The 17740-nt window shown below is 42.9% G+C and overlaps 1 protein-coding gene across 9 annotated transcripts in view; it reads left to right on the plus strand.

Moving 5' to 3' along the window:
• The window catches only part of adgrl3.1 (adhesion G protein-coupled receptor L3.1), a 253089-nt gene that overhangs the window by 188560 nt on the left and 46789 nt on the right, over nt 1-17740 (plus strand). For all 9 annotated transcript variants that reach the window (XM_015954195.3, XM_015954193.3, XM_015954197.3 and 6 more), the window contains 4 exons: nt 2628-2750; nt 2957-3162; nt 8171-8347; nt 9308-9517. In XM_015954195.3, the coding sequence (XP_015809681.1) occupies nt 2628-2750; nt 2957-3162; nt 8171-8347; nt 9308-9517 (716 nt within the window). The remainder of the gene's footprint in view (nt 1-2627; nt 2751-2956; nt 3163-8170; nt 8348-9307; nt 9518-17740) is intronic.

The following is a 17740-nucleotide window of genomic DNA, read 5'->3' on the forward strand; positions in this document are numbered from 1 at the left end:
AGGAGCAGGAGAAGAGAGAAAAACGAAGGCGATAAGAGAAGAAGAGTGCACGCTCGAGGGCGACGGTGGCGGTTGAATGTCAAACGATGCTGTGAGGGTTTTATTTTTTCTTATTTTTCTCCTTCTTTTCTCCATTTTTACATCAATAAGCAGTGAAATTACAGCTGCTTAACTCACACAGCATGGCGATCACATTACTGCAGCTTTCCCTATCAAAAACAGACCGATAAGCTTCCACAAAGTCTGTCCTTTCAATTAGACGCTGTCAGATTCCTGATGAACTTCTAAGTGCACCAGTTCTCCAAACGCCCGTCATCCTACACAGTTTCAACTTGAGGGGTGACGGTGGCACAGGAGTTAAGTGCTTGCCCCGTAATCGGAAGGTTGCTGGTTCGAGTCCCGCTCAGTCTGTTGCTGTCGTTGTGTCCTTGGGCAAGACACTTAACCCACGTTGCCTGCTGGTGGTGGTCGGAGGGACTGGTGGCGCCAGTGCTCGGCAGCCTCGCCTCTGTCAGTGCGCCCCAGGGCAGCTGTGGCTACATTGTAGCTCATCCCCATCAGTGTGTGAATGTGTGTGTGAATGGATGAATGACTGATTGTGTTGTAAAGCACCTTGGGGGGTTCCAGGACTCTAGAAGGCGCTATATCAAATACAGGCCATTTACCATTTAACTTACATCATTCAGGCCCTGTCCACACGTAGCCAGGGATCTGCCAAAACGTAGATATTTTTCTACGTTTTGGCCTGTCATCCACACGAAAACGGAGTTTTTTAAAAACTCCTGCCAAAGTGAAGATCTGCGTTTTCTCCGTTTTGGGTGTCTGCGTGTGGACAGACAAAACCGGAGTTTTAAGGTCCGCAACGTCACTTTCCGCGACAAAAAAATGCTGACATTGCGTGTGCGACCTGTGTTTACACTAGCCGACAGCATGGATGCGCTCAGAGCTGCGCTCGCTTTATCAATTGTCCAAGCACTGTTTGCTTGTTTGTTTTTGCAAGCGGAATTACTGCTCCTTGCGGAAGACCACAGACGAAGGACGAGGTTAAGAACGGGGAAGTACTGCCGCCTACAGGTCTGGCATGTCCTTAACAACGTATTTATCCGGGTACGTGTGGACAGAGTTTTTTTTTTAAACAAGGTGGTGTGGATGCAAGTTTTTGGAGGGGCGGATATTCGTTTAAAAAAAACCCGGCTACGTGTGGACTAGGCCTCAGGTTTGTATCGCCTCCAATTAATTTGTTTCCCTTCCCGAATGCACCACATAAGCATTGTTACATAAATCCTGATCAAGATGTAGGCTTCTGCATCTCAGAGGAACACAAAACTGAATTTTTGCCTTCAATTTTGTGTTTTTCTGGATGAAAATTTTCCCGCATCTTTTTGTGCCGTTAATCTTCCCTCCCAGCTAATCCAGTGGGACGATCCACCATGATTATCTCTCTGTTGTATTCATAAACAACCACAAGCAGCGTGTCATCTTCTGCATCCCTTCCTCACTTCCCTCGCTCTCCATCACCATCCTCACACTTTTTTCATAACCCCCCCCCCACACACACACACACACACACACACACACACACACACCTTTCTTTTTCTAACAAGCCTTTCAGATGCAAGTGAGTGACAAGAATAAATTATCTGACGCAGCTCTAGGACGCCACTGCAGCTACTGTAAGTGATATTATTGTGTGAGATTGTGTGTACGAGGCGCAGGATAAGGCAGCTGAATAAATAGTGTTATTATTAGAAGTAAAACAGTGATTTGGAGGGATAACGCGGCGGTAGCAGCGTGCACGTGTGATAACGATAATGAACAAGTGTGTTTCTTCAGGAGGAGGATTGTCATGACAAGGATGTTTTAATTAGATTAGACCCAGCGTGTTTCAGTATCCCGCCGATGTGTACGGGCGTGGGTGGGTGGGTGTGCACATGTGTGAGCGTTCGTGTGCACCTTGCTTCGTTGTGGCTAAATGTGCACATTAGGGACACTTAACTAGCTGCTCCTGCTTCCTGTCAGTAATTTTGCATCTGCTCATTTCCCCACCACTTTCCCTCCTTTTCAGTATTTTTTTTAATTTTAAATCTCACCCGTTTTTAGCTCCTCATCCACTTTTCTTTTTTTTTTAATCTGAGCTGTCGTGTTGTTTACTCGATTTGGGGGATGGGGGTGTTGTCACCATGAAGAGCAGCAGTCTAAATCACCAAATCACTCAGCAGCACAAGATAGCAATACACCAAAGGTATAATTAGCCCTTAATTAGAAACTTTATCTAACACTTCACTCGGTTGTAATCAGGAATGTGCTAACGAACTCAGATTGTGAAATTAGATTCCTACAATACAAGAGAGGCAGGATAATCTACCTTGATGTGTTGGACCAGTTGCTTGGAGACACTGTTACAGCTTTTGGTATAAAAATGTCTCTTTATGTCGATGTCATGCCTGTCAGCTTTTTTTTTTTTTTTTTTAATTTGGAGATAGAAGCTGCTGGAGGATTCATGCTCGTGATCTGCTTTGAAGCATTTAGTGCGAAAACACGGTTGATACGAGAGTCTGTAAAGCAGATCTGATGTGATGTGTTACGCTATGATTTGACACAAGGTTGTGTGTGTGTGTGTGTTTCAGAGCTGGAGGTAGCCAGGCTGAGCACAGATGGGAACCTTGCAGATCTGACGTTCCCTCAGTCAGAAAAACATGGAAACTCCATCCAGCTGTCAGCCAGCACTCTCAAACAGCACGGCAGAAACGGTACGTAACAAATCTCACATTGGCTCGCTCCCTCGTGCTCACCGTGGGGGGTCCATGACCCCTCCAACTCTCTTCTCTCTTTAACTGATGTTCTGTGCTTTCTCTCCTTAAATTTTATGACATTTTTCTAACATCAGCCCTCCTTCTGTGTTGGCTTTGTTAAACTCGGACGGTTATTAATGGTGTTGTCTCCGCGTGTCTCCCAGGGGAGATCAGGATGGCGTTTGTGCTGTACACAAACTTGGGTTCCTACCTGTCAACAGAGAACGCCAGTGTCAGACTAAACAGCGAGGCCCTCTATCCGAATTACTCGGTCATCGTCAACTCGCCGGTCATCACAGCGTCGATTAACAAGGAGAGCAACAAGGTTTACCTGTCTGAGCCTGTGGTGTTCACCGTCAAACACCTACAGGTGAGTTAAGTCTCTAATGTGCTAATGTTACCTGCTGAGGGCACATATCTTCATGCCAGGACAAAGGCTTCATGTGATTTATTTTTATTTACCTTTTTATTATGTCTTGTTATGAAGTACAGGCACAAAAAAGCAAACAGCAGCAGCAGAAATGGTAAATGGCCTGTATTTCATAGAGCACCTTCTAGAGTCCTGGAACCCCCCAAGGTGCTTCACCACACAATCAGTAATTCACCCATTCACACACACACATCCGCACGCTGGTGAGGATGAGCTACATTGTAGCCACAGCTGCCCTGGGGCGCGCTGACAGAGGTAGGGCTGCCCGAGCACTGGCGCCATTGGTCCCTCCGACCACCACCAGCAGGCATGGGGTCAACAAGATGGCACGCAAATATTAGGGTTATCATGTGAGTGAGTGAGTGAGTGAGTGAGTGAGTGAGTGAGTGAGTGAGTGAGTGAGTGAGTGAGTGAGTGACAATAGAGCTAGACAGCATTAGAAAAGTCATTGTTATCATCAAACTCTTATAGATGCTGTTTATTGTAATTTCCTGTTCAGTTAATACAATAATTATTATGGATCTATAACAGGTCTTTACAGAAGTGGTGTAATAATACACACTTTTGTTATTTACATGCATTTACATTTCTTTAATGTATGTTTGTAAAATTTCTATTTGTAATTTTTCTATTTACGAAGCCATTTTTAGAGGCATTTTAAAAATATTGGCTCACTAATTGGCAAAAAAAAAACATTGTTTTTATGTTTATAGAAAACTTCAAAAATAAAAAGCACAGCAAATAAAAACTGCTCAGGAAAATGGAAATTAAAAGAGTTCAACAAACCCAAGACTGACTATTCAGTGAATTTCTCTTAATCATGTTGCTTTTTGAAAATGTCATTCATTTGGATACTGTGTGTGTTTGCATGTGTGTGTGTGTGTGTGTGTGTGTGTGTGTGTGTGTGTGTGTGTGTTTGCATGTGTCTGCGTGCGTGTGTGTGTGTGTGTGTGTGTACGTGCGTATGTCCGTGTGTGTGTGTACGCGCGTATGTCCGTGTGTGCATGTGTGTGTGTGTGTGTGTGTGTGTGTGTGTGTGTGTGTGTGTGTGTGTGTGTGTACGTGCGTATGTCCGTGTGTGTGTGTACGCGCGTATGTCCGTGTGTGCATGTGTGTGTGTGTGTGTGTGTGTGTGTGTGTGTGTGTGTTTGCGTATGTCCGTATGTGTGTGTGTGTGTACGTGTATGTCCGTGTGTGCATGTGTGTGTGTGTGTGTGTGTGTGTGTTTGTGTGTGTGTGTGTGTGTTTGCGTATGTCCGTATGTGTGTGTGTGTGTACGTGTATGTCCGTGTGTGCATGTGTGCATGTGTGTGTGTGTGTGTGTGCGTGTGTGTGTGTGTGTGTGTACGTGCGTATGTCCGTGTGTGCATGTGTGTGTGTGTGTGTGTACGTGCGTATGTCCGTGTGTGCATGTGTGTGTGTGTGTGTGTGTGTGTGTGTGTTGTGTGCGTGCGTGTGTGTGTGTATGTGCGTATGTCCGTGTGTGCATGTGTGTGTGTGTGTGTGTGTGTGTGTGTGTGCGTGTGTGTGTGTGTGTGTGTGTGTGCATGTGTGTGTGTGTGTGTGTGTGTGTGTGTGTGTTTGTTTGCATGTGTGTGCGTGTGTGTGTGTGTGTGTGTGTGTGTGTGTTTGTGTGTGTATGTGCGTATGTCCGTGTGTGTGTGTGTGTGTGTTTGCATGTGTGTGTGTGTTTGCATGTGTGTGTGTGTGTGTTTGTTGCTTTATATTTCTAACCCAATTTAGATGTTTACATTTAATTTTATCATATTTACAGAAACTGGCATCAAAGCTGACTGCTGCCAGGTGATCTGAATCTGTGTCTGGTTTGCAAACAGCTGTTATTATCATAGCTATTGCAATGGTAAAGGGTAAATAGCCCGGTTCCACAACCCCCCAAGGCACCTTACAACGTATCATACACACATGCTGGTTGTGATGAGGCTACAATATAGCAAGATGATCGTGTTTAGCAACAGTTCCCTTTAAAAATCTAAGTAAATATGTCACTCCTTCAACATGTGTGCATGTCATTGTTAATGAACAGATCATGAATATTGATGCACAGAAATAAAGCTGCTGATTAGAAAAAAAAACCTTACGAGTTTTCCAATAAGAGACGACAGAAAAAAACAACTTTTCCTGACACAGAAATCGAGCCTCTCACAGGAAACTCCAGTGGTCCCTGGACACTCGCTCCCTTTCAATTCTCCAATTAATGCAATCCTACTTCTGCAGCGCCGGAGCATCCTTCGCTCAGCATCACGCCCGAGTCTCACCACAGTATTTATAGCCCATATTTACAGTCAGCAGCCTGATTACTTCACACCTTGTAAAAAGATCACAACAGTCAGTAGTGTACCCCCCCACCCCCCTCCCCACACACACACGCACACATGCTCATTCAAAAATAGAAGTATGATTGCTGAACAATGGAGAGCACATTCTTTCAAATCGTTATTATTATTATTAATGTTGTTGTTGTTGTATTAATGGAATAGTCATGGGCGCATACCTACTTTCAGGACTTACACAATCTGTATGCTTCGCTGTTGCTCAGTGCGGTGAAACTCCCCTGGTTGTTTTCATAAGCACTGAAACAGAAACGACTCGTCCTTGTTGATATTTTTGAGTCTGAAAAGAAGAAACTTCTTGAACTTTAATGATGTCATGTGTAGAGGCTTACTCTCTTAGGGAAAAGGGTAAGTAAGCAATGAAACTCCACAGTGACCCACACTGGACAGAAACTCAAAGCTGACTCAGATCAAGTCCCACAGAAACGCTGGTGATGAATACGTACGTGTCACTGATAGAGGCATGAGTCGTTTTAAAGGTTCTGATGGAGAGGATGCAGAGGTAATTTGTTCTGCTTCTGGTCTCAGTTCTGTGTGTGTGTGGCATCAATTTGTGTCCAAAATGTTTTCTAGCTGATGCACACACTCTTTCAGTAAATCCTGTGGTTTTTAAAGCACAATTCTCAGTCTGGTCAAACAGCTCAGTTCAAACTTAGGCCCTGTCCACACGTAGCCGGGGATCTGCCAAAACGTAGATATTTTTCTACGTTTTGGCCTGTCATCCACACGAAAACGGAGTTTTTTCACACGAAAACGGATCTTTTTAAAAACTCCGGCCAAAGTGAAGATCTGCGTTTTCTCCGTTTTGGGTGTCTGCGTGTGGACAGACAAAACCGGAGTTTTAAGGTCCGCAACGTCACTTTCCGCTACAAAAAAATGCTGACATCACGTGTGCGACCTGTGTTTACACTAGCCGACAGCATGGATGCCCTCAGAGCTGCGCTCGCTTTATCAACTGTCCAAGCGCTTTCTGCTTGTTTGTTTTTGCAAGTGGAATTACTGCTCCTTGCGGAAGACCACAGACGAAGGACGAGGTTAAGAACGGGGGAAGTACTGCCGCCTACAGGTCTGGCATGTCCTTAACAACGTATTTATCCGGGTACGTGTGGACAGAGTTTTGTTTTTAAACGGGGTGGTGTGGATGCAAGTTTTTGGAGGGGCAGATATTCGTTTAAAAAAAAAACAGTTACGTGTGGACTAGGCCTTAGTTGCAAAAATGTAGTTTGGAATGATGATTATGTCAGAAAAAACGTGCGTGAGCTGAATCATACAAATGTGCAAATCTTTTCAGCATGAATTCATTTCCTTTGGTGTAAATTTAACACAGGACTCAGACATCATGCGTGTGACGCTGTCTGTCACGCTCTTGCAGGAAACTCTGCTTGCACAAATCAAACCACACATTTTTGACAGTTTGGAGGCAGATACTGAAGAATTCACTGGCCCACACATAACTGGTCACTTTCAGGTCAGGCCCACCCACCCACACCTTGACTGACAGCTGATTTGACCAAAAGATGGAGATGGAATACTTTATAAAGATGCAAACAGATCAAGATTCACAAATGATGCTGAGAAATGGATTTTTAATTACTGTGCACTAAAGTAGATTCTTGGCATTAACACAATTACAGGTGTGTATGTCAGTCAGACTCTAATTACAAATTCAGTTCTGGATGTTTCTAGCTTTACTTTAAGGTTTTGCTGAACTCAAGATATAAAAGATGAAAGATGTTATCCAGCAGTACTTTTTCTTTTGGAAGTTTTCCGTCTCGATTCTTTCTAATGAATGTATAAAAATCTAGGGAATGTCATTTTTTGGATGGTCTGAAGAAAACTTTAAAATGTGCTATAACAGACTGAATTCCATATTGTCTCTCCTTGGATGGTCAGCACCGTGCCTTCGTTCTGTTTCCTGCTCAACAAGCACCCAGTTGGTCACCCAGCTTGTTGGCAGCAGAAGAATCCTCGCCTGCTCTTTTCAAGAGCAACTTTCTAAAGCTAACAAACAAATCCTCAGTTTACACGACACAAGCCACTCCTGGGCTGCAGAGCGCAAACAGACAAGAAGAAGAAGAAGAAGAAGAAGAAGAAGAAGAAGAAGAAGAAGAAGAAGAAGAAGAAGAAGAAGAAGAAGAAGAAGAAGAAGAAGAAGAAGAAGAAGAAGAAGAAGAAGAAGAAGAAGAAGAAGAAGAACGGATGCAGTGCTGTCACCTCCTGCCTCAGCTCCATGTTTATTTGTGTCATCACTTTTGCATTCTGTGTGTGTGTGTGTGTGTGTGTGTGTGTGTGTGTGTGTGTGTGTGTGTGTGTGTGTGTGTGTGCGCGTGTGTGTGTGTGTGTGTGTGTGTGTGTGTGTGTGTGTGTGTGTGTGTGTGTGTGTGTGCTCCCTCTCTGTATTACTTCCTTTCCATCCTTTTTTCTCACATTTTTTGGCTCTCCGTGTTTCCATCTCCCACCTCCTCACGGACAAGTGCGTTCTCGGCCAGCGTGTTCCCCTGCCCCCCCGATGCTTTTTGTCTCTCAGCTTCGTCCAGTCTGTCTGGGTTTTCTCTTGATTGCAATCTCTCTATCTCGCTTTCTCTCTCTCTCTGCAGCATTCGGAAAAGAATTCCAATCCCAACTGCTCTTTCTGGAGCTACTCCAAGCGCACCATGACGGGATTCTGGTCCACACAAGACTGCCGACTGCTAGCCACCAATCGCACACACACCAGCTGCTCCTGCACCCACCTCACCAGCTTTGCGGTGCTCATGGCCCACGTGGAGGTCAAGGTATGATTTTTATTTAATTTTTTTTTTATTTCGCTGTGCCTGCCAGAAAACACGAGGTGGAAGCAAGAAGTCAATTATTTATCATTTCATTACTGATGGCTGGCAAAACATTCTGAGATTCAAGGAAGGAAAAGAGGCGCGACGTACATCTGTGGAACAGATTAAACATCTCCGCCGTCTGATCCAACTTGGCAGGGAGCATTTTTACAATTGATTTGTTAAGCCAGATGATGACATTGAGCTGACAAAATATTATGTAATACTAACAATGGCATCTCTGAGTTCTGGTCTGCTAGAAAAAAATGATAATGAAAAAATCTCACAGAACAAGTCTCCAGATCACATTTTGCTGTAAAAGTGTTATTTGATTGGAAGGTGAGAGCATTTATTTGGATATCCATGAGCTCTTGTGGGTGGTAGATAAAAGCATTACTGTCCTGCGCTGTGTGGGATAAGCACTTTTCATCTCCCTCTTTTGTTACGCTCTTCTCTTCCACAAACTGAGCTCTTGTAACTCTGAATACTGCGCGACATCCATTGTCTCCCTCTGGGCCAGAGGACGTGTGTTACATCTGAGGAGGTCATGGTCAGAGCGGGCTTGGCAGCTCTTTGTGAACACTGTGTGAGGTTCTGAGTAGTAGATCCATCACAGCAGTGTTATGTTGAACATTGCTCTGCCTGCCAGCGTGCAGGACACTGATGGATAGAGCTAGCACACCTGTGCAACGCAGCGTAACACTGTGGCCCTGAACGCTCAGCAACACATAGCGAGACTCACATCCGTCAGGGGCGGCGGCGGTGCAAAGATAACGGCTTGTCCGCCGGCGTCTTTCATCTTATGTGGACATGACTCGTGTATGTTTTGAGCAAAGCAAGGTTAAGCACATCTGTAGCAGTGGTACACTAAAGTGCTACGGGATGGTTTTCCTTTTGTTTTGACTTCTCCGTTCTCCTCTACAGAAATCAGACAGCATGCCCAACATGCTCCGGGATGTCATCACGTGGGTGGGGATCCTGTTGTCGCTGGTTTGCCTGCTCATCTGCATCTTCACCTTCTGCTTCTTCAGAGGGCTGCAGAGCGACCGCAACACCATTCACAAGAACCTCTGCATTAGCCTGTTCATCGCCGAGTCGCTGTTTCTGGTCGGGATCAACAAGACCGATCAGCCGGTAAGAACGCCGTGTGTACAAACACGTTCCCCCGACTAAAAGCAAGGACAATCCCATGCTTGGTGGAGTAGAAAATAATACAACAGAGACGAATAAAATGGGAAATGAAAGCCTTATGTCAGCTTAAAGCAATGGCTTAAACTTCACATCCAAAGGCTCAAATGTGATTGCTAGGAACACCTCATCATAAACAAATCCCTTCCATTAAATTTGCTCACAACTTATGACGCTAACAGAAAGGTGTTGTTGTTTTTTTTTTTGTTAGAAATGTTAAAGGTATAGCAGAGGATGTTTTCTTCCAGGTGGATCATCTGAACCATTGGTCCGCATAACTGTCAATCATTCTGGAGAACCACTCATGAAAGGCCCTCGTATTACCTGCTCGTTGCTGCGCATTCTGTTAGCTAGCCTTCATTCCTCTCCGTTCGCTCACCGGGTTCTTTTTGAGATGGCTGAGAGTCGCAAGAGAAATGTGTCTGAAGTGTATAATAGGAGGAGAAGGGCCTCCGAAGTGAGAAATAAGACCAGAGTTTTTTAGGAGACTCTTTTGAAAGCAAAGGTTGAGCTCCCCACAGACGCCTCGACTTCTGGTTTTATGCTCGACAGGAAAGCTATTGGGAAAAATTCATTTCAGATTACTGCTAGAAGAAGTTAGCTGCAAGGTTGGCAACTACTTGTGAACAGAGCGTGCACGAGGATAACTAGCCGCTCTCTTTCATACGCATTTTTTTTTTCACAAAGTGGAGAGGGCGTTTTTTTCCTGAAATTCAGAAACATCCTCCGCATTACCTTTAACTTGAACTTGATTGCCTTAACTTTGCCATTTAACACGATGTCTTTGTTTTGACCCAAGAATAAACATATTAAAGATGAATCATTAAAAGAGTTGAGATGACTAGAGACTTAAATGAGCTACCTAAACCTCGGCAGAGAAAATGTGGTCGTCTGACACGGTCACTGGGATATTGTTGATCAAAATGGTGCCCATGCTCCTTTTGTTTGGCTCAGTTTGGCTAAACTTGACTCAGCTCAGCAGTAGGGTGGTTTTCCAAGTCAAACTTGGCTATGACTAGGGATGGGTACCTTTGACATTTGAATCGATCCGGTATTAATTCCCGGTACCTACGAATCGATACCGGTACTTAACGGTACCGATTTTCGATACTTTTGAGTGTTTATTATTTTAATTCTCTTTTATAATTAAATATATATTTTTCTCAATATATAACAATATTTGATAAATATCACGATAAATAACATTCAACTGTTTGTATTTTAACATCGTCCTTGTAGTTTTATAAGCTGATAATTAAACTGAAGCAAACATTTTTACCGTGAACTAAATTTACTGTGTATCTTCATTCCTTTTGCCGTCTTTTTTCATTTGATTTTTCCTACTGGGAAGTTAGAATTTCCGAGGAGAAAGCGAACGCACCATTAGCTGATAGCAATGGTAGCAATGGAAGCTAACATACCAAGCTAACATTATCTTAAACAGTTTATTTAGCTGCTGGAGCAGATTAAAACGATGATGCCTGACACTTAGATTGTCGTCACTGGTTTCGTCTTCACCCGTCACATTTAGTAAAGTGAAGCCAAACTTTAGAGCGCGCTCTTCTAGTCAGAAATTCAGAGTTCCGAGGAGAAAGCGAACGCACCATTAGTGAAACGGAAGCTAACATATCAAGCTAATTATATTTACCTACCGGAGCAGATTAAGATGAGGATGTCTCACTTAGATCGTTGTCGCTGGTTTCATCATCATCCAGTTACCCATCACATTTAGTGAAGTGGACCCAAGCTTTAGCGTGCATTCTTTCTACCATGCTGCTCTGTTTACAGTTGGCTCGCAGCGAGCAACGACATAACGCTCTTGCGCATGCGCAGCTGTCTTGGCAAGTTCTCGTTATGAAGGACGGGTACCGAAACGAGGCACCGTTTGAAATGAAGTGAATCGATGCTCGGTCGGTACTATGGAATTCGGTCGGTACCTTAAAAAGTACCGAATTCAGTACCCATCCCTAGCTATGACTCTAGTAGGTGCACTCGTCATAGTGTTCAAGGGTGGCACATTCAGGGGGCATTAGCGATATTTACTCAATGCAAAAGTCACTGTTTTTTTGTCACACTGCAAACTCAGAAACAGCTGCAGGCAGCAGGCAGACATCTCTTGAGCAACCGGTGACTCCGGCCACTAATCAATCAGCGACTGACAGTTGCTGACAATGTGTTTTCGGTTAGAATTGCAATGAACCACATCGAACCAAGTTGGGGGAAATTATGGACCCATGCTGTCCAACTGAACCCTTTCCAGTCACACTGAGATGGGCTGTTGGAAAAGGGGCATCAAAGTCATTGTTTCCCAACCATTTTCCTCAGAGCCCCTCTTCTCACAAAGACAGAAGAACTAATTGACTGTTTTTGTGTTCTTGTTGAAATAATAATTTAAATCATCAGACCCAAATATGAACAGCCCATAGCCCTGCATGCAGTAAATATGGCTGCGACATGTGTTAGCATGTGTATCAGTTCTAACGCCCTTACTCATCTGGAGCTGACAGAATTATTTCTGCTAATGCTGAATTAAAATCTGTCAAATTTCAGTGCTGTAAAAGTTGGAGGTTTGCTCCTGGTGGCTTTAAGCACATCAAAGATCTGCTTTATTTAGAACCACATATATGTATTTCTCAGTCAAACACACATGAAAAATTCATTTATTTCACATGTGGGGAAACATTTTTTATTTGGGCAACATTTGCCGACAGTGCGTATGTAGTCAGGGTGTGGTGGACTACAGAGTCTTGACTTGAAGGGGTGATGGTAAAGTACGCATTCTGGACAGAGAAGATGGTTTTAGATGTGAGTAAAGAAAGCCATCTCTGTCAAATGGGGAAAACGTACATTTAAAAAAGGAGGAGGCCTCCAGCACCTACAATGCAGCTCTAAACCTAATTCATTAACTCATTCACTGCCATTGACGACAAACGTCATTTTAAATCCAACCGTTCACTGCCAATAATGACTAAACTCATCCGCATACGTCACACGTCACGTGATCAGGAAGCAGAACATCCATGTGTTAAGAGATCGTTTTGGGCCGCTGCTGTAAGAAAAGTGCCCGGAAAAGCTTCTGCTGATTGCAATTCAACAACAGATTATGAAAGAGTGGATAATGCTCAAAACGTACCGATTCTTCCTGATTTAAGAGGTGAGTCTCCTCTTTGTTTTGGTAGTTTGGGCGTTGAGATCATCTTAGCGTCTGATATTCTGTGACTCTTAAAAAACAGTGAAAACGCTGAAAAACGCTGGCAGCGAAGGGCTTTTCTGATCAAGAAGCGGCTGGCAGTGAATTAGTTAACAGTTTCAGTCTAGGTCATGCCCTCCTGCATCTACCCAAAACAGCCATTCTAACACAATACGACCAAACAACGTTAACGACTAAGCAGAGTGATGGGGAGGAAGGGTATTCATAAGTAGTTTCCGCCCATTGAGCAACAAAAGACAGATACAGATTATAAGCTCGTATTTTAGTCAGCATTGACAAAGCTCCTTGGACGGGAAGCAAAATGTCTTCAAGAAACCAAAGAAGTCCAGTTGCCTTCATTTGAAGTCTTTGGATTAGCATGACCTGGATGATTGAGAAGCTTCACCAGCTTTGAGCCTGTTGTTGATGGGCCGCTGTTGGTATGAAGCTGAAGCATGTCAACTAGGGATGGGTACCTTTGACATTTGAATCGATCCGGTACTAATTCCCGGTACTTAGGAATCGATACCGGTACTTAACGGTACCAATTTTCGATACTTTTGAGTGTTTATTATTTTAATTCTCTTTTATAATTAGATATATATTTTTCTCAATATATAACAATATTTGATAAATATCACGATAAATAACATTCAACTGTTTGTATTTTAACATCGTCCTTGTAGTTTTATAAGCTGATAATTAAACTGAAGCAAACATCTTTACTGTGAACTAAATTTACTGTGTATCTTCATTCCTTTTGCCGTCCTTTTTCATTTGATTTTTCCTACTGGGAAGTTAGAATTTCCGAGGAGAAAGCGAACGCACCATTAGCTGATAACAATGGTGGCATAGGAAGCTAACATATCAAGCTAACGTTATCTTAAACAGTTTATTTAGCTGCTGGAGCAGATTAAAACGATGATGCCTCACACTTAGATCGTTGTCACTGGTTTCATCTTCACCCAATCACCCGTCACATTTAGTAAAGTGAAGCCAAACTTTAGAGCGCGTTCATGTTCTTCTAGTCGGAATTTCGGAGTTTCGAGGAGAAAGCGAACGCACCATTAGTGAAATGGAAGCTAACAAATCAAGCTAACGTTATCTTAAACATTTTATTTACCTACCGGAGCAGATTAAGATGAGGATGTCTCACTTAGATCGTTGTCGCTGGTTTCATCATCACCCAGTTACCCATCACATTTAGTGAAGTGGACCCAAGCTTTAGCTTTTGTTCTTTCTACCGTGCTGCTCTGTTTACAACTCGCTCGCAGCGACCGATGACTTAACGCTCTTGCGCATGCGCAGCTGTCTAGGCAAGTTCTCGTTGTGAAGGACGGGTACCGAAACGAGGCACCGTTTCAAATGAAGTGAATCGGTGCTTGGTCGGTACTGTGGAATTCGGTCGATACCTTAAAAAGTACCGAATTCGGTACCCATCCCTACGTTTGTTCATATGGGTGCCAGCTGTTTTCATTGCCACAGTTACATCCTGATCATGAACCGCTGACATAAAAATAATGCCAAGAGAATGACTGGCTTACAGCTTAGTTTTGACTCACCCCGCTGACTTACACAAAACAACACACATCATTGGATTTTGACCACATCAGTGCTATTCTTTAGGTCAGGGGTGTCAAACTCATTTTAGCTCAGGGGCCACATTGAGGGAAGTTAGTCCCAGTGGGCCGGACCGGTAAATTTAAAAAAAAACTTCAGATTGTTTTCTTTGTTTTAATACAATCAACATAAAACAAGGCTGGAGCCTGAGGACTGTGTAGTACAAGTACAAAACCTGAAGTGTACTTGAAAATTTGAAAAAAGAAAAAAATTAAATAAACAAATAAAAAAAACATTCCTTAGTGATTCAAAGAGCTTACAGATCACATGGCAAGATCAATTTCATGCAGCACTTAAAGTATATTTGACTCATTTGACTTTACATCTTTTAGCTTTCACCAGCACATCAATATCAGAAGTCACATCCTGAGTGGCAACCAACTTCAGGATGTGATTCAAGTTCTTGTGTGAGCCTTGAGCGCAGCTTTGTTTTATTTATACTCACTACAGGGAAAACTTGCTCACAAAGATAAGTTTATTTTCACTTTACACTGTAAAGTATGAAAATAAAGTTTTCACAACCATCTTGTGGGCCGGATTTAACCCGCTTGCGGGCCGGATGCGGCCCGCGTGCTGCATCTTTGACACCCCTGCTTTTGGTGAATCAGCAACTTTTGCACATGAAGTGTTTGTTAAAAAATAACCAAAAATAATCACTTCTCTGTGTTTCTGTCAGTCTAATCGTGATCATCTGCTACAGCATTAACTAGAATTGTTTTTGCCTAATGTGCCTAACCTCTCATTGTCATCGTGCATTAGCAGCATTACAGTTTACAGCATTATTCATAAAACAAAGAATCTGGATGGAGTTACACTACTTGAGTTGCAATGAATGCTGCTGTGACTGTTTGAAATCCCTTCCAAGTCACCACAAAAAATGACTTTGAACCCAAAGTGCACTCCACACTGCCCTGCCATATGATCTATTAAAGCTTAGGCGATGTCATCCCTGAGCTTCAGACTTCGCATGTCTTTGCCTGCCTCCAGCTGCAGAAGGTGTTACCACCCTCCCTTTTGCTGCAGAATCCCGTTAGTAGTGTAAAGGCTGTTAAATAAACCACTTTGTAAAACCAAACGCCACTCCAGGCACATTTTGTGAATGTGACACACGTTTGACCATTCACGTTGGAGAGCTGTTGCACTCAGAGCGAGATCTCAGTCTGATGAACAGTAGAGTTATCTTGAGTGAAGGTGAAATGAAGGCCTATGTGCTTAACAGAAGTGGACCTTGATCAAATCAAATCAAATGAAAAAACTCTTGCCCACTCCTTGATTGTGGGTGTGTTTTCATCAGGTGTGTGCTATGCCAGCAGTTATTTTGAAGATCCACTAAGACTGAGTTGAGTCAAAGTTATGTTTAAAATGTAGCGACAATTTTCATGATGTATAACCAAACATGAATGGTCTTTGCAGGGCCTTGGCAAATTCTTCTGGCACATATTAAGAATGCAGTGGGTTCCAGATTGCACATGACAGGTTGACAATGGTTTTAATCATTCACAAATCTTATATTTCCATGCTGTCAGGCTGACGCTGGCTCAGCGTCAGCCTGAAGAAGCTGGCAGCCGTCGGCGAAACTGTAGCATCAATAACAGGTAACAAAACCGTTTCTGTGTTTTAAAAAAGAACGACAACATGGAATTAGAAATAACTCACAGCAATAACACCCCTGAGATGTACAAATCTTCTATGGTGAGGTCTTGGTGGTTTGTCATTGTAGTAGCAGCATATCTGGCTTATGTGTGAATTGTAGAGGCAGTATCTGTATGAAACCCAACTATACACGCCTGGCTCAATTGCACAAGAGTTCAAAACAAGACTGTTCCCACTGGCCTCAGGCTAGAACTAATGGCTCAATCAGAGCTGTGCTAGACATGGGCGTAGCATGTAGATGTCTCCTGGTTTGATCCACGACAGGGTCTGGGACATGGAGCAGTCATGGGTGTACTAGGTAGGGTCGTCACAGGACTATGCTCTTGACATCAGTATCAGAATTAATGGATTAATACAACTGTGTCATCTCTGAATGCCGGTGGGTCGCAAGAAAAGCAAAACATTTCATGAACATATGATGCTAAAATGAAGAAATATCCATTGATGCTAGGATTGTAGCAGCATCGTGATAGCCTTCAAGCTAAAGAAAGTTATTTTAGGAGTTCATCTCAATGCATCTATGTTCCAAAAAAATCTTTGACTTCACATAGACGAGGGCTTTTTCCTGCTGGTTGACAAACTTTGAAAAGAGAATTTGTTAAAGAGGTCTTTCGCTGTGAAACCATTTTTTTTCTTATTATTATTTTTGACAATGATCAGTCTTGAGTTTTTCATGCAGGCTGAACATGAAAGTAGTCTCCTACCTCTATCTCCTGTATTAGGTTCGGATAGAAAATAGACGGTGAAACTCTAGGATCTGATTAGCCTGACGGATCTACGTCACACTGTCACTTATTACTCATGAACTCGCGTTTCCTGACTCGCACAAGGAAGGCTGTTGTTGTGTTGTTGGCGTAGCATCCAGGAAACATGTCCACATATCAGGAAGTAAGACTCCATATCCTGTCGTCTGAAGCTACCTTCTCCTCCACTTTAATCCTCCATGCTGACACAGGTGAAACAGGTTCACCGGAGCTGTTCCCAAACCACCCCCTACTTACAAGGGACTCCTTCCTCCTAGAGACCACTGCAAATGTAATAAAATAAGAGTGAATGTTGAAAAAAGTAATTGTCTGATTTATATATATGCATGATTAAAAGTTGATGTTCAAAAATATCCCATGAATCATTAGATTGTTTTAAAAAAATTCCCAAAACGTAATCTGTATTCGTACATTATTTGCAACTGATTAACCTGTTGAAAGGTCACCACAGCCAGTTTACCTCAGCCAATACAAAAATATGATCTCACTCATTTTTACAGATAATGGGCTAAAGTGTGGTGTTGTAATACAGCAGGATGATTCACAACATGTCCTCAAAGTGATGACAGATTGCACAAGATCTTGCATTTGACCTAAACAGATGTAACTCCCATCATTTCTCAACATCTTAGTAGGAAACTCTGGCATGAAAGGTTGACAAGATGTTAGTTTAGAATGTAGGACCATGAAAATATGTGAAACTGTCCAGAGAAGGGAAGTCAGACGTTAACGTTTAAAAAACATGCAGTCCTTAGAATCAGGTTCAGTTTTCAATCTTTTAAATTAGGACAGGATGAGTTTGGTTTTATCAGATGGTTTATGTTCCATCCCATTGTAAAATGTAAAGCACCAGTAGCCTGGCCTGCCAGTAGGGATGGGTACCTTTGACATTTGAATCGATCCGGTACTAATTCCCGGTACCTACGAATCGATACCGGTACT

This window comes from Nothobranchius furzeri, chromosome 7 (assembly GCF_043380555.1).
Source record: "Nothobranchius furzeri strain GRZ-AD chromosome 7, NfurGRZ-RIMD1, whole genome shotgun sequence".
In the NCBI taxonomy this organism is placed as follows: domain Eukaryota; kingdom Metazoa; phylum Chordata; class Actinopteri; order Cyprinodontiformes; family Nothobranchiidae; genus Nothobranchius; species Nothobranchius furzeri.